We start from the raw sequence: 24747 nt of genomic DNA, 5'->3' as shown, positions 1-24747 counted from the left end.
TTTAACCCATCATGCCCCCAATCAAATCCGCACCTCCACAGTCACTTGAGCTGTTGCAGTTGGGTTCTTAACACATTGAGCCATATCAGGAAATCCTATTCCTAGTTTTGTTTGATATTTTTTTCATCATAGTAGATCTTGATTTTTTTCAAATGCTTTTTCTTCATCTATTAATGTGTTCTTAGGTTTTCGATACGTCATTCTAAAATTTTTTAAAAAATTTTTTTCTAGTATTAAAATGATATCCACAATGTATAATCTTTTATACACTTTGTTGGATTTGTTAATATTTTGATTGATCCTGGAGCATCTAAATTTATAAAGTTGGTCTATAATATTTACTTTCCATGTCATCTTTGTCTGGTTTTGATATAAGAGATTGGGTTAAGCACATGTGTTCCTAGAGCTTCCTCTGCTACAAAAGTTGTAGAACACTGGGATTGAGTCAATGGTGTTCACATCAGACCAAGTAGGTTCAGGTCCCAGTCTTCTAGTTAACAACTGTGTGGCCTTAGAGCAAGTTAAGATATGCAGCTGTAAATCAGAGTACTTGAGCAGGTTCTGAATGTAGCACGCAGCAGCTAAGCGCTCAATAAGTGTTGGCTGTTATTGCTATCTATGATTTATAATATCCTAATCGCTGCCCCCTTTACCTAATATGTACAGTACATCGTCAAGAAGAATGACGCCGTAAAAATAGTTTTTCCTACTTACTTCCAATAACTTCGGGCCAGCAACTACCTTACTCTTCTTTGATTATCTACAGGCTTGCATATTATTTGGTAATTAATGCAGGGACTGAGCCACAGGCAGAATCAAGAAGCTGGCTGTTGTTCCTGCCCTGGTCTGAGGTGAATCATGTTAGTTACTACAGCGGTGAAAGCCCAGAGTCCCAACCATGAGACCACCAGGGAAGTTCCGATGGGGACCTTTCTTACATCTTCAGCTCTAAGAATCTCCAGTTCTGGGTACCACAGGGTCCTGGAGAAAACCGAGGTAAACACAGATGTACAAGCCGGCGAGACAACTGGAGGATCCAACTAGAGGTGAAACAGGCTTTCTGTAATCTGTGGGGTTTGCGGCGCTTAGGGTACAAATCTTCCGGGGACTCATTTCTTACCTCGTCCCGGAGCTCCCCGGTGGCAGCCAGCGTTCCTCGGGGAAAGCTTCTAATTCGCGGGAATAGTCTGGGCGCCGCCCCTTTAAGCGCTGCGCCCCGCCGCGCGCACGCGCACGCGCAGTCTGCGGGCTGCCGGCTTCTCGGTGCGGTTCGCCTTCCCTGATCCGGGCGTTCCGGCAGCCGGCCAGTCTTCTCTCTTTCGGCGGCGTCCCGCGGCCTCGAGTCAAGACTGAGATTCCGGAGCTGCGGGGCCGGAGCCTGCTTCTCCCCTTCCTCCGGCTCGGGCCGAGGCTGCGTCGCAGTGGGCCAGGCCCCAGGGCGACTCCCATGGCGGGGCCGCGGGTGGAGGTGGACGGCGGCATCATGGAAGGGGTGAGTGCGGGGGCCGGAGGCCTGGCCGGTGGCGGCTGCCCCCGAGCTGCCCCTGGTCCCGTGTGATGTTCTCTCTCTTCTCTCCGCACCAGGGCGGGCAGATCCTGAGGGTGTCGACGGCCTTGAGCTGCCTGCTGGGCCTCCCCTTGCGGGTGCAGAAGATTCGAGCCGGCCGCAGCACGCCCGGCCTGAGGTAATTGGGAAGCCGGGTCGCGGGACTGGAGGATGAGGGCGGGCGCCGGGCTGGGGACTGAGGGGCTGGGGGGACAAGTCGTGGGGCTGGAGGGGTGAGGGGCTGGCAACGGGCTGGGCACTGAGGGAGAGAAGGATACTAGCGGTGGGACTGGACGGTGGGGGCGGGCGCCCACCTGTGGTTTGGGGGTGGGGTGGGGATGGGGAGCGCGCGGTGGGGCTGGGCATCCGGAGCCCGGCGGGGATGCCGGGAGATCCCGGTCCCAGGGTTGAGGACGCAGCGACCCGGGGAAGAGCGCTCCGGCCGTGCCCGGGGGTTATCTGTAGCTGGGCTTGTATGCTCTTGAAAGCCTCAAGGGGCAAGTTCACAAAATAAGCCCGTGTTTTCTCTATTGGGCCAGAGTTGTCTCTTTATCTTTTAAAACATTTCCCCATCTCCTCGGTCGTGCGTAGCAACCGGGAGACCTCGTAGCAGCGGGCAGGGTAAATCAGCGCAGAGCAGCCTCAAGGTCTAGACAGAGAAAACCTCACTTTTTAACCATTGTATTTTCTGCTATCGCACATTTTATTCTCAGAAGAGCAGGAAAGAACCCTGAGATGTGTCATTCCAGTTTTATTCAGACCTCTAGGAAGCTGTGGATGCCACCAGGATTATCCGTTGTGGCGAGGGAATATTTACGTTGACATTGACCTTGTTTCTTCTGTCTGGGGAGCTAGGCATGCCACTAGTTTAAGTGTCAGGTATAAGCGCCTGTTAGAAGAGGACCCAGGGTGATGCCAGACCAATTCTTTGTATTTTGTATATGTTTTGTTCTCATGGATTAAGTGTCTCTTAGTCTTTTATCCACTCTTCACTTTGAAATTATTAAAGGGCAGTTACTGATGTGTGTGAACATGAATTCCCTTTGTCACAGCAGTAGTTTTCAGCTATCCATTTCACTAATAGGTAAATTAATTCATTGAGGCTGTGTTAAGTACTTTATTAGTTTGCTGGGCTGACATAACAAAATCCCACAGACTAGGTGGCCTAACAACAGAAATTTGCTTTTTCTCCCAGTTCTGTAGGCTGGAAGTCCAAGATTAGGGTGCTGGTCAGGTTGGTTTCCTCTGAGGACTATAAGGGGAGATTCTATTTCAGGCCTCTCTCCTTGGCCTGGAGATGACTGACCTTTTGCTGCCTCTTTCCATGGTCAGCCCCCTGTGCATGTGCACCCTGGTTTCTCTCTGTTCTAATCTCTTTTTGCAAGGGCACAGGTGAGAATGGGTTAGGGCTCTCGCTAACTGCCCTTTTTAACTTGATCACCTCTTTAAAGGTCTTGTTTGCAAATATAGTTACTTCTGAGGTATTGGGGGTTAGGGCTTCAACACATGAATCTTGGGGAAACAAAATTCAGTCCATAACAGGTACCACCGATTATTCATTGAAGTGCAGATGAGACTGGTGGCACTTCAGTAGTTTTATTAGTTTTCCTCTTTTGCACACTTCTAATTTGCAGCAATATTTTTTTATTAGAGTATAGTTGATTTACAACATTGTGTCAATTTCTGCTGTACAGCATAGTGACACAGTTGTGTGTGTGTATTTTTTTCCTCCTATTATCTTCCATCATGTTCTACCCCAAGAGACTGCACATAGTTCCCTGTGCTGTACAGTAGGACCCCATTGCTTATGCATTCTAAATGTACTAGTTTGCACCTATTAACCCGGAACTCCCAATCCATCCCACTCCACCCCCCCTTCTCTTTGGCAACCACAGGTCTCTTCTTTACATCTGTGAGTCTATTTCTCTTTTGTAGATAGGTTCATTTGTGCCGTGTTTTAGATTCCATATATAAGTGATATCATATGCATTTTTCTTTCTCTTTCTGACTTCACTTAGAATGTAGTGCATCCATGTTACTGCAAATGGCCTTATTTTGTCTTTTTTATGGCTAAGTAGTATTCCATTGGTAATTTGCAATGATATTATCAGCATGTGTTTATAGCTAAAATAATTATTCTGAAGGGAACCCCTAAAAATGATGCCTACTCACAGGTAGTTTAAGTACATAAAAAGTAGAAAGGAAGCTCTGACCCTAAAGACATAGCGTTTGCTCTGGTTAGACCTTGCTGTTTTCTTGCCATTGCAGTTTTATAAATGTGTCATAAAATGTAGGGATATAGGCAGTCTGAATGCACACGTTTTGATGCAGTATTATGACCTGAAGGCCTCAGCATTTATCTGGACTGGAAATGGTTCGAGATTTGTGTGATGGGCAACTAGAGGGGGCAGAAATCGGCTCAACAGAAATAATGTTTACACCAGAGAAGATCAAAGGCGGAACCCACACCGCAGATACCAAGACAGCAGGGTATGTGTCACTTACATTCCATTTAAATATGGGCTTTGAATGCAGATACAGGTGCTGCCACTTACTTACTTAACCTCTTTGAATCTTTAGTTTACTCATTTTTAAAATAGATAGGGAGTTCCCCTTGTGGCACAGAGGAAACGAACAGATCCAGCCCTAAAAAGACCCCCCCCAAATCGGTTTCATTTTATAAAATGCTATGTATTCTGTAATTGTTTCTGGTGATTTCTCACATTTTTTGACTGTGAGACCAAGCAGAGGTGAATTATGGCAAAGATTACTTCTTTGAGTTTTTTGTTTGTTTGTTTTTTGCTAAAATTAGGGCCGCACCCAAGGCATATGGAGGTTCCAGGCTAGGGGTTGAATTGGAGCTACAGCTGCCGGTCTAGGCCACAGCAACAATGTAGGATCAGACTGTGTCTGCAACTACACCACAGCTCATGGCAACGCCATATCCTTAACGTACATCGAGGCCAGGGATCGAACTGGCAACCTCATGGTTCCTAGTCAGATTCATTTCTGCTGTGCCCCAACAGGAACTCCTTTTTTTTTTTTTTTTTTTTTTTTGCTTGATTACTTCCGTAAGTTTTTTCCATGTAAAATATTCAGCTATCAGTCTCTGTGAGTATTCTGCTATCATAAATTCCATGATGGTAGGAAGTATATCTTTTTTGTTTGTTTGTTTGTTTTTGTTTCTTGGGCCATACCACAGCATATAGAAGTTTCCAGGCTAGGGGTCGAATCGAAGCTGTAGCTGCCAGCCTATACCACAGCCATAGCAACTCAGGATCTGAGCCATATCTGTGACCTACACTACAGCTCATGGCAACGCTGGATCCTTAACCCACTGAGCGAGGCCAGGGATCGAACCTGTGTCCTCGTGGAAACTAGTTGGGTTTGTTTCTGCTGAGGCACAATGGGAACTCCATGATGCTTTGTTTTTTACCCCACCCCCTGTTGTAATGTAAAGAAATCACACAGCTAATGCATTTGGTATTGGATTCAAACCCATATATGTTTATCATTTAAGGTCTGTGAAGTATTGTCTTTAAGATTCATGATGTTACTCAGTCACTGAGGCGTTTAACTTTAAACTTGAAAGCATGTGCCTGTCTTCTCAGTTTCCTGTGCTTTAGCTAATTGTGATGTGTAGTACTGTCTCATTCTTGAGGCTTTAAAAAGAAAGTGCAGCTAAGCCTATTCTGCCTTCTCCTTAGGAGTGTGTGCCTCTTGATGCAGGTGTCAATGCCCTGTGTTCTTTTTGCTGCTTCTCCATCAGAACTTCGTTTGAAAGGTGGAACTAATGCTGAAATGGCACCACAGATTGACTACACGGCCATGGTAAGGACTTTTATTGCTGCTGACAAACTAAAATGATCTCATACATTCTTCTGGATCTCCATTCTCTATTTAAAAATATCCTCGGTGTTTTGTATACATACCTGTTTATTTCTTCATGGTATCAGGTTCTATTGCGGGTAAGGAGTTATGTTTACTTTAGATCGTGTGTTGTATCTTAGAACAGTGCTCATAGTGAATTTTTTTTTTTTTTTAACCTTTTTAGGGTCGAACCTGCGGCATATGGAGGTTCCCAGATTAGGGGTTGTATTAGAGCTGTAGCTGCTGGCCTTTGCCAGAGCCACAGCAGTGTCAGCTCCAAGCCACGTCTGCCACCTACACCACAGCTCACAGCAATGCCAAATTCTTAACCCACTGAGCAAGGCCAGAGATTGAACCCACATCCTCATGGATCCTAGTTGGGTTCGTTAATTGTTGAGCCACAAAGGAACTCCCTTTGTCTTCAGGGATGCTAGTCAGACTCATTTCCGCTGAGCAAAGGCAGGAACTCCCATAGTGAATTCTTTAAGAACCTTAAGTGTAATTACTATATACATTATATTGCTTATTAGGTATGTTATTTTATAAATACAGGGATTATGATTTGGAGGAAAAAAACTCAAAAGAAGAGTTAAAATACTGGAGTTCTTGTTGTGGCTCAGTGGTTAGTGAGTTGGAACTCCTGAGTCTGATTTTTTTTCACTTATAATACATTTGAGATTCACCCATATTGCTTTTATCAGCAGTAAAAGCTAAGGGGTGATCTCTTATATGGGCGTACCAGTTTGTTTAGCCATTCATCAGTGTTAGAAGTAAAGTCACTGTAAATACATACAGGCTTTTTGTGTGAGTGTAAGTTTTCATTTCTCTTGGGTAAGTACCTAGAGAGAGGTTGCTCAGTTGTAGTAGTAAGTTTATGTCTGACTGTATGAGAAACTGCCAAGTTACTTTGGCTTCCAAAGTGGCTGCATTGTAGGAGAGTTTCATCTCTTTTTCATCCTCCCCAGCACTTGATACTCTCAGATTTCAGTTAAAAAATTTTTTTTGCCGTTTTAATAGATGGTACAGTCTTTTAAAATTCAATTTGATGGGATATATAATGAAAGTTAATCTCTCTTCTACCTAGTAATTCACTCTAGGAAATGACCCTAATTAAATGTTACGAAGTACAGCAAAGATAATGTTAAAGTTGTTGCAGCAGAGCATTATATACTGTAATTATTGTTATATGATATATAGTTCTATAATAATGAAAACTTGGAGAATGGTTATATAAATTTTGCTAGCGTGCCATGTAGTCATTTTTTAGGAGGAATTTTATGCTGGGAAAATGCTTTTGTTTATTATGTTAAATGGGAAAAAAAGGATAAACCAATGTATATACAGTGAGGTTTCAACTGTATAAAAAATGGAGAAGGCAGGATGGAATGCTCTTCAGTTTTTTGCCCCTCGTTTCTTTCTTTTTTTGTCTTTTTGTCTTTTTGCCATTTCTTGGGTCCATCCCGCGGCATATGGTGGTTCCCAGGCTAGGGATCTAATCGGAGCTGTAGCCAGAGCCACAGCAACGCAAGATCCTAGCCATGTCTGCTACCTACACCACAGCTCACGGCAACGCCAGATCGTTAACCCACTGAGCAGGCAGGGATCGAACCCGCAACCTCATGGTTCCTAGTTGGATTCGTTAACCACTGCGCCACAACGGGAACTCCCTGTGCCCCCTCCTTTCTTAGAGTGCTTTATATTGAGAGTTGTTGGGAAATACTGGACTTGAGTATATAACCACTGGGATCAGGTATCCTGGGTTCTGATTTTTTTTTTTTTTCATTAGACTTGCACAGTCCTGGTTAATTAAATGTTAAACTAAATCTTAAACGTTAAATTTTAGCTACATATTAGTTATTTTATTTGAAAAATAGAGGTAGCTAACACTTTTTATTTTTTCAGACTTTTACAAGAACATTTTTATAAAGCAAAAAATGAACAGAAAATAACCTATCTTCAGCTTGAGAAAAATGGAACAATTGTACAGATTCAAATTATTTTTGAAGATTGGATGATAGCACTAATTCTTTAATTTCTCATGATCACCTGAATACTTCCTACTAGGTAGAAATGAAGAAATGAGTCCTTTACCCCAGAAGCTATGTTAACCTCAGCTGATGTTAGAATTGTATCTTTTTTTTTTTTTCTTTTTTTTTTTTTTTTTTTGTCTTTTTGCCTTTTCTAGGGGTGCATCCGCAGCATATGGAGGTTCCCAGGCTAGGGGTCTAATTGGAGCTGTAGCTGCCGGCCTACGCCACAGCCACAGCAACTCGGGATCCGAGCCATGTCTGTGACCTACACCGCAATTTCACGGCAACACCAGATCCTTAACCCACCGAGCCAGGCCAGGGATCGAACCCGAAACCTCATGTTCTTAGTCGGATTCATTAACCACTGAGCCACTACGGGAACTCCAGAATTGTATCTTTTCACTGTCCGTTGTCTTTCAGATATATGATCTTCTAGATTGGTTAAATATTGAAGAGCTGACCATTAAAACAGTCTCAAACCTACATTCTTCTCCATCTGCTCTCTTTATCCCACCTCAGTTTATGATCTTTATTTTGTTACCTAGCAACTTGGTATCAATATGTATTTCATAGTTTACAATGAGTTCTGTTTTGAACTACCATTTTTATTTTTCAAATAGTGTATTCAGGGATTGTTTGTCCATTTCCACTTTGCGCAGAAAACAAAACCATATCCATGACGTTCATTCAGTGCAGTGGCCCATCAAAATGGATCTCACTGGATGGTCATAATAATAATCCCAGCGCATCTGTCTTTGTAGCACTTCTTAGATCACTGGTTCCAAAGTGTCCCTGGGTCAGTAGCGTCAGCATCGCTTGAAAACTTGGCTAACACATTTTTATGTCACTCTTTATCTGTGTGTAGTTCCTCATTACTGTCTCGGTGCAGAGCAATTTTCTTTATTAAATATTTATTGAATCAGTGAGTATTGGTGGTAAAGTAACAGTTAATTGATTTTTTTCAGGTTTTCAAGCCAATTGTTGAAAAATTTGGTTTCACATTTAACTGTGACATTAAAATGAGGTAAGTTACCTTAAGTCTAAACCCTTTGACCCATTGCTTGTGCTACTAATAGTGGAAAAGTTAGATCCTAGAGAAACTATCATTCTGGATTGCACTTAATACATTACATTTCTTCTAGGAAATAATAGTACTTTGTGGCTTAAAAACAGTAAGCTGCAGGGGCACGGGGTCTTGAAAGCAGCTACGTATGGTGTTTGCCTGTTTCTTAGGAGAAATATTTTCAAGGGAGTTACCATTTGGAGGCACCTCCATATCTGGAGTAATCCATGCTTGGCCAGATCAAATGCTCACTGTGTGCAGACCACTGGACTGGGCACTGCAGGATCATGAAGGGGTTTCTCCTCCGTGGTGCAACCAGAGTTATTTTCCTAAGAGACACATTGGGCATTCAGGTTATTTCTCTATAAGGCTTTACTTTTGCCACATAGTAACAAGGTCAGGTTTCTTGGTGTGACATTTAAGAGCCTTACAGTCTTCCTCCAATTTACCTTTCTAGCTTTACTCTCCTTCCCCTCCTCTGAGTACCAAATGTTCTAACTGGTTAACATGATTGCTGCCATTCCTTACACATACTTTGGGCCTTCAAACTTTTATATCTTTATTCAGGTTTTTCTTTCCCTGCTCTCCTAAAGTTTGGAAATCCTCCATTTTTTGAAAATGAAACTTGTAATTTCTTGTGTGAATTGTCAGTTGTGCCTCAGTTGGAATTTGTACTTGCACATCTATCATAGTCCTCCTTACAGCCTGCTTTGTGTTCTGGTAGGTTACACGTGGAGCCCCATCCTGCCAGAAGGGGAGCTCCTCATGGATAGGAGCATTCTTACTTTCGCTTGTGTGTTCTTAGCATCGTCTGTAGAGTAAATGACACTAGATATTTGAGATAAAATTTTAGTGCTTCAGCTAAGTATTCATTATGTATTTATTGAGCGCGCACTTCGTGCCAGACATTGTTTTAGATGCTAGAATATAGCAGAAATAAAATAGATGAAGATCCTGTCATTTAAGTAGCTTATATTCTAAAACAGCACTGTTGAAGAGACGTTTTTGCACTGAGGGAAATGTTTCCTATCTGTCCAGTGTGTTAGTCAGTTGCTACATAAGACTAATGACTATTGGAAATGTAGCGGGTGCAACGGGAGGGCTGAGTTTTAAATATTTTTATTTAATTTTTTAATTTTAATTTTTTTTTTTTTTTTTTTTGTCTTTTAGGGCTGCACTGGTGGCATATGGAGGTTCCCAGGCTAGGGATCTAGACAGAACGGTAGCCGCCAGCTTATGCCAGAGCCATAGCAACATGGGATCTGAGCTGCGCCTTCGACCTGCACCACAGCCCACAGCAACTCCAGATCCTTAACCCCCTGAGCGGGGCCAGGGATCGAAACCATGTCTTTATGGATGCTAGTCAGGTTCATTAACTACTGAGCCACAGCAGGAACTCCTTAAATATTTTAAAATTTAAATAGTCACATGTAGCTTAAGTCTACCATATTGGATGGTACAGATCTAAAACATAATTTGGAAATTTCAAACATGAATTATATTTTTGCATATCAATCCATGTTATTTTATTGTAAATATCGAACTTTATTTTTGTCATGCAGTCAATTTATGTACTTAATTATACTTTCATAGGGGCTACTACCCAAAAGGGGGTGGTGAAGTGATTGTCCGAATGTCGCCAGTTAAACAGTTGAACCCAATAAATTTAACTGACCGTGGCTCTGTGACTAAGATATATGGAAGAGCTTTTGTTGCTGGTGTTTTGCCATTTAAAGTAAGTTATCTAGATGTTCTTAAATGTGTGAGTGTGTCTTGATAGTTTCACATCGTCTAAGTTTTTTTTTTTCTTTTTTCTTGTCTGTGCTTCGGCATATGGCGTTCCTGGCCCAGGGATCAGATCTAAGCTGCAGTTTTGACCTCTGCTACAGGTGTGGCAGTGCTGGATCCACTAATGTGCTGTGCTGACAGGGGATGGAACCTGTGTCCTGGCGCTCTAGAGATACCACTGATCCCATTGTGCCACAGTGGGAACTCTATCATCTAAATGTTGAAATTATTAAAGGCACTTTTTTTTTTTTTTTTTTGTCTTTTGTCCTTTTAGGGCCACACCTGCGGCGTATGGAGGTTCCCAGGTGAGAGGGCTAATCAGAGCTGTTGCTTCCAGCCTCCGCCAGAGCCACAGCAATGCCAGATACAAGCCACATCTGTGACCTACACCACCATAGCTCACGGCATCGCCAGATCCCTAACCCACTGATCGAGGACAGGGATCGAACCTGCAACCTCGTGTTTCCTAGTCGGATTCGTTTCTGCTGTACCATGACGGGAACTCCGATGGCACTTAATGTTTTAATAAATCTTTTCATTAAAATTTTTGTTAAGATTCTCTGCTCTCTACTCTTGAAAATTGAGTTTTTATATCATGCATGTAAAATTTATTAATTATTTGTCTTTGAAGGCTTGAAAGCAATTGTCAAGATCATCATTAATTTACTTTATTCTGTGTTTCTGTTTTGCCAAAATAGGTAGCAAAAGATATGGCGGCGGCAGCTGTAAGATGCATCAGAAAGGAGATTAGGGATCTGTATGTTAACATCCAGCCTGTTCAGGAACCTAAAGACCAAGCTTTTGGCAATGGAAGTGGAATAATGTGAGACAATACACTTTTTCCTAGACATTGGTTGGGAGTCCTGAAATAATTATCCCTTTTTAATTAATTAAAGATTTGTGTCTTTTTAAATTTGTAGTTTTAAGAAGACATTTTTAAGGGCATTTCTACCTAAAACAACAGTGTGATGAATTGTGATGACTATTTTGAATTTTTTCCTGAGGATGGTTTACATTTTATGACATTATAAGACCTTTGGGGAGTTCCTGTTGTGGCTCAGCAGGTTAAGTCAACATTGCCTCTGTGAGGGATATGGGTTCCATCCCTGGCCTCGCTCAGTGGGTTAAGGATCTGGCGTTGCAGCAGGCTGTGGCGTAGCTTGCAGGTGCAGCTCAGATCCAGTGTTGCTGTGGCTGTGGCATAGGCCTGCTGCTGTAGCTGTGATTGTCCCTGGCCCAGGAACTTCATTATGCTGAAGGTGCAGCCGTTTGAAAAAAAAAAAAAAAAAAAAAAAAAAAAAAAGCTTTTTATTTATATAGTGATGTAAATGTTTAAGCTAATCAGAAGCTAACCTTTGAAGATGATCCTAAGAGAGATATTTTTGGTTACTTTTCTGTATCTCAAATGTGAAATCACTTTACAAGTAAATATTAGATATGGCAAATATATATTTATTTTTGTCTACTCTTGAGGCATGTGAAAGTTCCTGGGCAAGGTATTGAACCCATGCCACAGCAATGACAATGCTGGATCCTTAACCTCTAGGCTTCTAGAGAAGTCTGCAAAGATCTGTTGTTGGAAAGAAATATAGCTAGTATGGTAATAACCCAATTAGGAGTTACTGATTTAAGTGTTGTAAAAATGCTTTAATTAATGTTTTTGAAGAATAAAATTATCTTTTGTGGTTCGTTAAGTTTTATTTTTTGTTTGTTTTTGTTTTTGCTTTTTAGGGCCACTCCCACAGCATATGGAAGTTCCCTGGCCAGGGGTCTAATTGGAGTTATGGCTGTCAGCCACAGCCTCAGCATTGCCAGATCCTTAACCCACTGATTGAGGCCATGGATCGAATCCGAATCCTCATGGATACCAGTCGGGCTTGTTATAGCTGAAGCACAATGGGAACGTCGGGATAGTTGAATTTTAAACTCTCAGAGTTCCTGTTGTGGCTCAGCAGTTTAAGAACCTGACTAGTATCCATGAAGATGTGGGTTTGATCCCTGGCCTCACTCAGTGGGTTAAGGATTTGGTGTTGTTGCAAGCTGCAGCATAGGTTGCAGATTTGGCTTGCATTCTGCATTTCGGTGCCTGTGGTGTAGGATGGTGGCTGCAGCTCCAGTTCAAATCCTAGCCTGGGAACTTCCATATGCCGTGGGTGTGGCCCTTGGAATTTTTTTTTTTTTTTTTGTCTTTTGTCTTTTTAGGGCTGTACCCGCAGCATATGAAGTTTCAGGCTAGGGGTCTAATCACAGCTACAGCTGCCAGCCTATGCCACAGCCATAGCAACGCCAGATCCGAGCCGTGTCTGCAACCCATACCACAGCTCATGGCAACACCAGATCCTTAACCCACTCAGCAAGGCCAGGGATTGAACCTGCAACCTCATGGCTCCTAGTCGGATTTGTTTCTGCTGCTCCATGATGGAAACTCCCGGAATTTTTTTTTAAACTCTGTTTTTCAGAGTTCCTATTAAAGGGTTTAAAGCAAATGCATTTTCTACATAGGATACTGTCTAAAAACTCTAAGACAAAATCTCTGTCGAAAGACCTTTTCGTTTAAGATTTTCTTAAAATATAGTGCAGTATGCCTGTGAAATGGTACCACTTTAGTGCTGATGATGCGACTTCCGGGAGGACCATTTCTTACCTGCAGGTGGTTTAGAATTTAGTGTGACTTCTTGTCAGGAGCGCTGAAGGGTAGTAATACCCAGATGAAGTTGGAGAATGCCAATCATGAAGAATTTCACTTTTGCAGTATACTAACCAGATCTAATTCTGCATATTTAACAGTTACTCTTCTGTGTTGTGTTTGCTTGTACTTTTAGAATATTTATAGCCTAGGTAGTAATACTTTTTTTTTTTTTTTCCTATATAGCATTATTGCTGAGACATCCACTGGCTGTTTGTTTGCTGGATCATCACTTGGTAAACGAGGTATAGATAAATGGAGTCCCCTGTTCCCAATACTAGTGTAAAATTCTTTAGTTATCTCTCACAATTAGAATGTTATAGAATGATGGACGAGTTTAAAAGGATATTGTTAACTGATTCTATTTTTTTTCTGCAGCATATGGAAATTTCCGGGCTAACTAGTTCTCATGGATACTAGTTGGGTCCGTTACTGCTGACCCACAATGGGAACTCCTTGAGGATTAGCATCTTTTAAAGATGCTACAAAGTAGGAATACAGCAATCAACTACCACACATACAACTAAGAAATTCAACTAGAATTTGCCTCAAAGGCAAAATAACTTTAAATATTAACAGATGCGTACATGTATCTCTTCCCCTTTGTCAGGTACTACAAAAATTTGTGTTTTGCTGGTATGGGGTGGACCATGAGTTCAGTTTGCTTGTATTATCATTGGGTACTAAAATGTGTCAGGTACTGTATACAAAGAATTCACAAGAGGAGTTCCCGTCATGGCTCAGTGGTTAACAAATCCGACTAGGAACCATGAAGTTGCGGGTTCGATCCCTGGCCTTGCTGAGTGGGTTAAGGATCTGGCGTTGCCGCAAGATGTGGTGTAGCTTGCAGACACGGCTCGGATCCCCCATTGCTGTGGCTCTGGCATAGGCCGCAGCTACAACTCCGATTAGACCCCTAGCCTGGGAACCTCCGTATGCCGAGGGTGTGGCCCTAGAAAAGGCAAAAAGACAAAAAGACAAAGAATTCACAAGAGAAAGCCCCCACTTCTGCCTCCTGGCTTGTTCTGCCAGAGGAGACAGACCAGCACTCTGAATATGGTGTCCCCAGGGCACCATGGGGACACAGGAGAAGAACAGCTAATTCTTTGGGGGCCGACCAACCTCAGATCTGTCTTGTGCCATTCGGTGATCTTCCAGTGAGTTCTGTAGAAGTTAGCCAGATGGAAAAGGGAAAAATGAGCGCTAAGGAGGAAGGACAAAAGAAAATGCTGACATAAAAGTGAAAGTTTCTGTGTTTGGGCCACTACAACCACGTGTGATGAGTATAGGATCTGGGTTGGAGGTGGAGAGAATGAGGTTAGAGAGGTCATCTTGTTTTGAAAAGCTTTATACGCCGTATAAAGGAGTTTGGGTTTCACCCTGAAAACGTAGATTTTAAGGAGGGATGTAATAGCAGATCTTGGGAAGGTAGCTCTAATGGCTCTGTAGAGGATCACAGGAAGACCGTAGTGGGGGAGGAAGACGCGTCAGTTCAGGTCAGAAATGGGGAGGGTCTGCACCAAGGAGTAAGGGGTGCAGTGACTGAGGCTAGAGAGGTGAGAGCTGAGTAAAGACATTTAGGAAGGTGAATTTGGTGATCAGTTGGATATGGGAGGTGAAGGAGGTAATGTGAAGAATGACCTTCTGGATTTCTACCTTGGGTAATTGGAAACATTTACAACTTGGGAATGTAGGAGGTAGAGTTGGTTTGCACGGTAGGTGATAGTTTTAGATATGTTGCGTTGACATTGGAAAGGGACAAAACTGGAATTAACTTTACTGCCAGCCCTGAAAAACTTTCTTTACTAATAATCCATCTACATTTTTTCACTTTGTCATTCTGATGAGATGGTTTTTACTTTGACGTTGTCTTTGGATATCACTCGTGTAGAGTACACAGTACTTATTTTTAGACTCATGGTAGTAGAAGGGAATAAAGGATAGAGCAACACATTTGCTCTCATTGCCTGACTCCTTCTGGGCCCATCCTTGTTTCCCGTGGGGCACTTAAGTCAAATGAAATATCATTAGCAAATGCAAAGGCACCTTGGGGTCTTCTCTCTTAGTCTAGGTAGGTTATCTATGTATTAAGGATCTCAGAGAATGTCATGGCTCCCATTATGCAGATTCCCTTTCATTTCCCTTTTTTTTTTTCTTTTTTCTTTTTTCTGCTTTTTAGGGCTGCACCCGCAGCATATGGAGGTTCCCAGGCTAAGGGTCAAATCTGAGCTACAGCTGCCGGCCTATACCACAGCCACGGCAACACAGGATCCAAGCCTCGTCTGTGACCTACACCACAGCTCACGGCAGTTCCTTAACCTGCTGAATGAGGCCAGGGATGGAACCTGCGTCCTCATGGATGCTAGTCAGAGTTGTTAACCACTGAGCCATGATGGGAACTCCTGTTTCTGATTGTGTGTGTGTGTGTGTGTGTGTGTGTGTGTCTGTGTCTCTGTGTCTCTGTCTCTTTAGGGCCGCACCCTCAGCACATGGAAATTCCCAGGTTAAGAGTTGAAATGATTGTGTGTGTGTGTGTGTGTGTGTGTGTGTGTGTGTGTGTCTGTCTCTTTAGGGCCGCACCCTCAGCACATGGAAATTCCCAGGTTAAGAGTTGAAATGGAGCCGTAGCTGCCAGCCTACACCACAACCACAGCAATGCCAGATCCGAGCCACGTCTGCAACCTACACCGCAGCTCACAGCAGTGCTGAATCCTTAAACCCACTGAGTGAGTCCAGGGATCGAACCCATGTCTTCATGGATACTAGTGGGATTCCTTACTGCTGAGCCATGACAGGAACTCCCATTTCTGATTTACATAGAAAATTGGAGTTCCCATTGTGGCTCAGTTGGTTAACAAGTCGACATAGTATCTGTGAGGATGTAGGTTCAATCCCCGACCTTGCTCTGGGTTAAGGATCTGTCTTTTCTACAAGCTGTGGTGTAGGTCACAGATGCAGCTCATTCTTGTGGCTATGGCATAGGCTGCGAACTGCAGGTCCAGTTTGAATTTCCATATGTTGCAGGTGCAGCCGAAAAAAAAAATTAAATAGAGTAAAGGAGTTCCCATCATGGCTCAGTGGAAATGAATCTGACTAGCATCCGTGAGGATGCAGGTTTGACCCCTGGCCTTGCTCAGTAGATTAAGGATACAGTGTTGCTATGAGCTGTGGTGTAGGTAGCAGACATAGTTCGGATCTGGTGTTGTGGTGGCTGTGGTGTAGGCTAGCGGCTACAGCTCCTATTTGACCCCTAGCCTGGGAACCTCCATGTGCTGCAGGTGCAGTGCTAAAAAGACCAAAAAAAAAAAAAGAGGAAGAAAATTCCTAGAGTTAAGCATTATTATCAGAGGCAACATTGATTGTCCATACCACCATATGTAACTAGTCATGTTTTTGTCATTGTCTCAGTTTATAAAACTATTCTAATCTCACTTTCCCTATTTATTGAGTGAGAGAATTAGCATGAAGAATCTGTTAAATCCTTTCAGCTATAACATTTTTTTGTCTTTTTGCCTTTTCTTGGGCCGCTTCCACGGCATATGGAGGTTCCCAGGCGAGGGGTCGAATTGGAGCTGTAGCCACCGGCCTACGCCAGAGCCACAGCAACGCGGGATCTGAGCCGAGTCTGCAACCTACACCACAGCTCATGGCAACGCCGGATCATTAACCCACTGAGCAAGGGCAGGGACTGAACCCAAAACCTAGTCGGACTCGTTAACCACTGCGCCACGATGGGAACTCCTCTTTGCTCTTTTTACCAAGGTGAGGTATTGTCTGAGAGAATGTTGCAGTTTCAGATGGAGGCAGTGTTTTATAACAGGGCACTGAACTGAGAGAGAAAAGACCTACTTTTTGGTCCTGTGTCTGCCATTATCTTACACAGTGACTCTGGGCTTTCCTTAATCTGAAAAATGAGATTAGACCATTTATCTGTGTATGAGTATCTTCCACCTGTATATGATGGCAGTATGGACAGAATGTGTTTTGTCTCTATGTTGTTGAGTATACATTCTTTGATTACTCTTGGCTTTCAGTTGTGTCCTTTACTGTGGGGCAGATAGATCTGCTAGAATGCATTATGCCTCTGATTTATCAATCCTATTTCCTGTATATGAGAATTGCCTAGTGTATAGTAAACACTTTCCTTCCCTCCTTCAGTTTATGTGGTAATTCATGGCATTTCTCTGATGCCATAATCACTCCTTTGGCTTTTCTCTGTTCAGTGTGATAACTGTGTTACAGTTTTGTCTTTTTTAATAAGCTAGAAGATACCGCAAATCGTAGAATATTCATTTTTGTTTGCCATGAACCTCAAAACTGAGACCATTTTAGAGGTTTAAGAATACCAGAAGATTGGAGTTCTCTTGTGGTGCAGTGGGTGAAGGATCTGGCGTTGTCACTGCAGTGACTTGGGTTGCTGCTGAAGTGAGGGTTTGATTCTGGCCTGTGAACTTCTAATGTGCTGCAGGTGTGGCCAAAAAAAAAAAAAAAAAAAAAAATCAGGAGGTTATTTGGCAGTTTAAAAAGCATTAAGTTTTCAGGAGAAATTAGGATTTTTGTCCTTTTATTTTGAACGTAATACTAATGAAAATTTTCATTTATTTCACTTTATTCACTTGCCACAGACTGCTGGTAATGACGTAGATCCATTCATACCATTGTTCACTCTGAGGTGCTGGGTAGGAAGGAATGTAAATGGCCCTGAGAAATAGGCCCCTCTGCGGAGAAACCTTAGTATGTCTGCTACTCTTTAATATTACAAAGCCAGGAATTCCTTCCTTCTCCTTTGCATTCCCCATGCAAATGTTAGCCATTTTTCAAGGACTCTCTTAAGTCCTTCATACTCCATGAAACCTTCTCAGGGAGTTCCCTTGTGGCTCAGTGGGTTGGGAACCTGACTGGTATCACATGAGGATGTGGGTTTGATCCCTGGCCTCGCTCTGTGCATTAAGGGTCCAGAGTTGCCACAAGCTGCAGTGTAGGTCAAGGATGCGGCTCAGATCTGATATTGCTCTGGCTGTGGTGTGGGCCAGCAGCTACGGCTCCAGTTCAGCCTCTAGCCTGGGAAGTTCCATGTGCCTTGGGTGTGGCCCTAAAAAGATGAGAAAGAAAAGAAAAACGTTCTCAAATTATTCTAAATCTATAATCTTTTCCTTTTCTAAACTCTCATTGGATATATAGTTTAGACCATAGAGCTTAGCACTTAACTTGTTCTCTAGTTCTCAAATACATGAATGTTTTTTAATGTTTCCTCAGCAAAGGAACCAGTTTCTATCACTTAGTGTGGTACACACATAGTGGCTACTCAGTATTAACTATTTTTATTAGTAGCTTATTATGAACTAGTCTTGGTAATAGAAGCTTTATAAATAGCTCTAATTTTAACAGCTCTGTAACTTTGGTATTATCATTTCCATTTCCCCTAGAAGGAGAAAGAGAAGAGGCAAGGTAGCTTACCTAGGAAATCAAGATTTATACATGTCCCAAACCATTTTATTCAGTCATAGAAATACTTAACTGATTGATGTTGTGAAGATAGTAAATTTATTATGTTTTATAACTTACATAAGGGAAAAATGGTTAAAATTTGAAAATTCCACTTTTCTGGGAAATTTTATTAAGGCATATACATAATCAAATGAATTTCCAAGTATAAAATAAAGTAAAAATTAACCACATTCTCATTTTTACCCTTTATTTACTTACTGTTTTTGGTCTTGGCGTGCAGCAGCCTGTTGTAGGGTCTCAGTTCCCAGAGCAGGGATTGAATCTGGGCTATAGTGGTGAAACCACCAAGTCCTAACCAGTAGACCACCAGGGAACTCCACATTCTCCTTTTTAAGAAGACATTTGCAGAGGAGTTCCTGCTGTGATGCAGTGGGATTGGCAGTGTCTCTGGAGTGCTGGGGCCCATGTTCAAGCCCCGGCCTGACAATAGGTTAGTCCTAACTGTAACTTGGATCCGATCCCTGGCCTGGGAGCTCCTTAGGCTGCAGGGAGGCCAAAAAAGAGGGGGTGGGGAGGTTTGAAGGCTGGATGGCAGGAAATTAAAAAAAGCAATCATTTGACATTCCATTACTTTCGATGGACTTATACTCAGAGTTGTACCAAATATTTGGGGTATGTATGGAGAAGCAGCAAGTAGAACATGGGGATAATGTTAATGTTCTGACTTGTCTTCAAAATAAAGTAATAAGTGTTCAAATCGTTTTTGGGTTTTCTGTGTGTATGTGTGTTTGTTTGTTTGTTTGTCTTTTTAGAGCCGCACCTGCGGCATGTGGAGGTTCCCAGGCTAGGGGTGGAATCAGGGCTAAGCTGCTGGCCTACACCACAGCCATAGCAATGCCAGATCCAAGCCGCATCTGTGATCTACACCACAGCTTACGGCAACTCCAGATCCTTAACCCAGTGAGTGAGGCCAGGGATCAAGCCTTTGTCCTCATGGATACTAGTCAGATTCGTTTCCACTTCGCCATGGTGGGAACTCCTCAGATCTTGAAAGAATAAAACTTTATATTTGATCTGAGAATTTTTATCTGCTCTTCCTTAGGTGAAAATGAATTCTCTGACTTAAAAAACAATCCTTTTATTATAGTGGAATTGCCTACAGACTAACTGTAACATACATGGATTTGCAAATTTAAAATTTTGAAATCAAGGCATAGTGTTATAGGGTCATAACTTAGTTTAAATTGGTTTTACAATTTGTACGTTTGTTTGTTTGTTTGTTTGTTTTGTTTTCCTTCTTTTTAGGGCTGCACCAGCGGCTTATGGAGCTTTCCAGGCTAGGGTCAAATCAGAGCCGTAGCTGCTAGTCTGTGCCACAGCCACAGCAACACAGGATCCGAGCCATGTCTGCAACCTGCACCACAGCTCACGGCAATGCTGGATCCTTAACCCACTGAGCAAGGCCGGGGATCAAACCTGTGTCCTCATGGATACTAGTCAGATTCATTTCTGCTGAGCCACGAGGGGAACACCCTATAATTTGTACTTCTTAAACAGGGCCAAGAAGCCTGTTTTTTCTTCCATTGGTGCATTTAATAAAGTATTTGCACATGCTAAGTTCTCAAAAGGTTAAATATACATAAAGATCTTATCCTAAAAATTGGATTAGGTGAATTCAGAGGCCTAAAAGATGTTACCAGTGCTGACTTTTTTGCCTATTAGTAATTACTTTGTGTTTTCTTTTACATGTGCTTGTTGTAGGTGTTAATGCAGACAAGGTTGGAATTGAAGCTGCTGAAGTGCTATTAGCAAATCTTAGACATGGTGGTGCTGTGGATGAGTATCTGCAAGACCAGGTAATGACACTTTTAGGATAAAAACCATCAAGCCTATTAGATTCATGTATTTGACATTTGGATTGAATATAAATTTTAGTCATTGACTTTCAGACACTGATTGGTATGTCCTAGTTTGGTCTGTTTTTTAAATATTATTCTGTAATTTATATAATTGAATATTATTCTGGAATTTATAAAACTGAACTCAGTTTTCAGTTCTCATCTTGCTGGACCTGTCTACAGCATTTGGCACAATTACAAATGGGCCAATCAAAAAAAAAAAAAGAAGAAGAAAGGAGTTCCCATCGTGGCGCGGTGGTTAACGAATCCGACTAGGAACCATGAGGTTTCGGGTTTGGTCCCTGCCCTTGCTCAGTGGGTTGATGATCCGGCGTTGCCATGAGCTGTGGTGTAGGTTGCAGACGCAGCTCGGATCCTGTGTTGCTGTGGCTCTGGTGTAGGCCAGTGGCTACAGCTCCAGTTGGACCCCTAGCCTGGGAACCTCCATATGCCGTGGGAGCGGCCCTTTCTTAGAAAAGGCAAAAAGACAAAAAAAAACAAAAAAAAAACCAAACAAAAAAATGTGCCAATCACAATTACAAAACTCTCGCTCTCTTTTTTTGCAGAAGTTCCAGGCCTGGGCTTGAATCTGTGCCTTGGCAGTGACAATGCTGGCTCCTTAACCTACTGAGCCACCAAGGAACTTCTTTTTCTTTTCTTTCTTTCTTTTTTTCTTTTTTTGGCTGTGTTTGTAGAGGCTTGGTGTGGGATCTCTGTTCCCAGGCCAGGGACTAAATCTAGGCCGCAGTGGTGAAAGCACCACGTCCTAACTGCTAGACTCGTAGGGAACTCTTCCTTTCTTCTTGAAATACTTTCTCCACTTGATTTCTGAAATACTGTTTTCTTTTGGAGTTTCGCTGGTGGCACAGTGGGTAAAGGATCCAGCCTTGTCACTGCAGCAGCCCAGGTTGCTGCTGTGGGACAGGTTCAGTCCCTGGCTCCAGAACTTCTACTTGTTGTGGGTGCAGCCTAAAAAATAAAAAAAAAAATTTTTTTTAATATTATTTTTCGTTCCAGATGGCTATGCTTTTAATTACTTAATGAATTTTATTACCTTTGTAGGTGTACAACAATCATCACAACCAAATTGTACAGCTTTTCAATGGCTATACTTTTTTTAGGGCCTCACTCTTGGCATACGGAAGTTCCCAGGCTAGGGGTCGAAACGTAGTTACAGATGTCCACCTGTACCGTAGCCACAGCAGAGTCAGATCAGAGCCACGTCTGCGATCTACACCATAGCTCATGGCAACACTGGATCCCCGACCCACTGAGGAAGGCCAGGGACAGAACTCACATCTTCATAGATACTAGTCGGGTTTATTAACTGCTGAGCCCATGACGGGAACTCCCTGCCTATACATTCTTGTCTCAGCTAGTTTGTTCTTGTTATTTGCAACTTCTAAATTTTAGAGAGCCCTTGAGTTTAGCCCTTATTTTCTTTATCTATACTCAGTCCCTCAGTTATTTCCTCCAGTCTCACAGCCATCTGTATCCTGACAGCTCCTAAATTTATATCACTAGCCCAGATCTTTCTCCTTGACTCCACGTATCCCTTATACCTCTCAACATCTCCACTTGGATATATCATACGCTTCTCAAACTTAACATGTTTACTCACATTGAGAAATGCTACTGAGGAGTTCCCATTATGGCACAGAGGAAACAAATCTGACTAGGATCCATGAGGATGTGGGTTAGATCCTGGCCTCACTCAGTGGGTTGGGGATCCAGCGTCACCATGAGCTGTGGTGCAGGTCGCTGTCTCGGCTCGGATCCCACATTGCTGTGGTTATGGTATAGTCTGGCAGCTGCAGCACTAAGAAGACCCCTAGCCTAAAAAGCTAGGCTGGGTGCGGCCCTAAAAAGAAAAAAAAATGTTAGTGAATATTTTTAAAAACAGTCTTTTTGTGGTCTCTTGATAGATTTTCTTTTCTACCATACCTTTTTCTCCTTAATCTCAAATCAGATGTCTCTGTTTAGAAATTATTGGTCAGGATTTACTTTTTTTGGTCTTTTGTCCTTTTTTAGGGCCGTACCCATGCCATATGGAGGTTCCCAGCCTAGGGGTTGAATCAGAGCTGTAGCTGCTGGCCTATGCCAGAGCCACAGCAACACCAGATCCGAGCCCCATCTGTGACCTACACCACAGCTCACGGCATTGCCGGATCCTTAACCCACTGAGCGAGGCCAGGGATCAAACCCGCAACCTCATGGTTCCTAGTCGGGTTTGTTAACCACTGAGCCACGACAGGAACTCCCTGTTTTATATTCTCAAATATTAACTTAAAAATCTGTTTTGAGATCTGCTACTTATTAGCATTTTTGTTCTCTACCACAGACTTTTGGTAACACAGATTTTCTATTATCTTAGGACTTCTGGAAACCTAAAGAAATAGAAATTCTTTTTTACGTATGATTTGTAGTAATATTTTCTTTTGGAAAGAAGTAGAATTTTGACCCTAAATATTAGTATGTGAAAGGTTGAGTTTTTTTGTTCTTTTTTCAATAGCTGATCATTTTCATGGCATTAGCCAGTGGAATTTCCAGAATAAAAACAGGACCAGTTACACTCCATACCCAAACGGCTATACATTTTGCTGAACAACTGGCAAAGGTGAGTATTCCATTAGTAAGAGTAATTGGTTTTTTTTTGCGGGGGGGGCGCCCAAGGCATATGGAAGTTCCCAGGCTAGGGGTTGAATTGGACTACAGCTGCTGGCCTTTGCCACAGCCACAGCAACGTCAGATCTGAGCCGTGTCTGCGACCCACACCACAGCTCTTGGCAACGCTGGATCCCTAACCCACTGAGCAGGGGCAGGGATCAAACCCAAAATCTCATGGTTACTAGTCGGGTTCGTTAACCACTGAGCCACGATGGGAACTCCAAGAGTAATTGATTTTTATTTTGGTAAATTTGGAGTCAAATTTTAACATGCAGAAAACTTAATAATCATAATTGCTTAGTAGTCATAATTTCTATCACTCAGTGACTACTTCCTGTGTGGCAGACACTGAGCTCACTCAGCAGTGAAGCTGAATTATCTTACTCTACATAACTGTTTTAGGTGGATATTTATTATTACTCTCTTTTTACAAGGACTAGGCTTCTGGAACAAAAACAAAAAAAAAAAAAATTTTTTTTTTTTTTGGCTGCACCCACAACATTCCTGGTCCAGGGATTGAACCTGTGCTCCAGCTGTAACCAGAACCACAGCAGTGACAGTGCTGGATCCTTAACCCATTGAACCACCAGGAAACTCTCTGGAACAAAATATTTTACATCTAGGGTATTGAATTTCTTATGAGTCATTTGATCTTTGTATCTCTAGCTTCTTCAATAAAATGAGTTTGGTATTAACTGCTTGCCTATTTAAGCTGGAATTACGGGCTTTTCCCGTTATCCTGCTTCATGTTACTTATACACTAAATGCTTTTCTGGTTTCAGGCTAAATTTACTGTGAAGAAATCAGAAGATGAAGAAGATGCCTCCAAAGACACTTACATTATTGAGTGCCAAGGAATTGGGATGACAAATCCAAATCTATAGGGTATTTGCCTTTTAAATGATACCTCAAAGATGTATTGTACTAATCATTTCATAAATACCACAGAGTAGTGAATAAGAAGTAACTTATTAAAGGATCTGGTTTAAATTTGGAGCTGAAGTACAGAATGTTCTAGATTTGCTGAGCATGCTTTATGAACAAATCTCACTTTGACTATCTCCTCAGATATGGACAATGAAATTTAAGAGTTGGCGAATATGTATGATAGCTGATTATAGTATTAAAGTATTAACATATTCTTTTCATCTGAAGTGTGTTTTCTTTTTGGTTTATAAAGTCAAGGATGTAGATTTGATCTGTAATTTGTGTAAAATTCTAATTACTTTACTGGAACCTCATGTAAACTATAATGAGACAACTTTTATACATGCCCTTGCTGTGTCAGCAATAACATTTAGTAAGCATTATGCTGTTCTAATTATATTTATCGTCTTTCTAGCGGGCACTTGATAATTCTTGATTTTGAATCTCTTGAGTATGTTGTGAAAGCTAAACAATGAGAATTGCAATATTTCAACACTAATAGATTTGGCCAAATCAGCCCCAGGTATGTTTTCGTTTGGCTTATAGTATTAAAAAAATAATTGAGTGCCTTTAGAACAGAATATGCCTTTCCTTACTCTATGTTATTTATTTATTTATTTTTGTCTTTTTGCCATTTCTTGGGCCGCTCCCGCGGCATATGGAGGTTCCCAGGCTAGGGGTCTAATCGGAGCTGTAGCTGCCAGCCTACGCCAGAGCCACAGTAATGCAAGATCCGAGCCCATCTGCGACCTACACCACAGCTCACGGCAATGCGGCATCGTTAACCCACTGAGCAAGGGCAGGGACCAAACCCGCAACCTCAT

The 24747-nt window shown here is 42.2% G+C and overlaps 1 protein-coding gene across 1 annotated transcript; it reads left to right on the top strand.

Annotated features, from left to right (window-relative positions):
- RTCA (RNA 3'-terminal phosphate cyclase) lies at positions 1284–24138 on the top strand (the record flags this gene model as incomplete). Its single annotated transcript, NM_001243470.1, is given in 11 exon segments — positions 1284–1492; positions 1585–1685; positions 3893–4036; positions 5254–5377; positions 8412–8470; positions 10103–10244; positions 10996–11120; positions 13170–13228; positions 20193–20287; positions 22842–22946; positions 23779–24138. Coding segments are annotated over 11 exon segments (1101 nt in total). The 3' UTR covers positions 23881–24138.

The sequence above is a fragment of the Sus scrofa genome, chromosome 4 (assembly GCF_000003025.6).
Source record: "Sus scrofa isolate TJ Tabasco breed Duroc chromosome 4, Sscrofa11.1, whole genome shotgun sequence".
Lineage (NCBI taxonomy): Eukaryota > Metazoa > Chordata > Mammalia > Artiodactyla > Suidae > Sus > Sus scrofa.
This window is presented reverse-complemented; position numbering and strand designations above follow the sequence as displayed.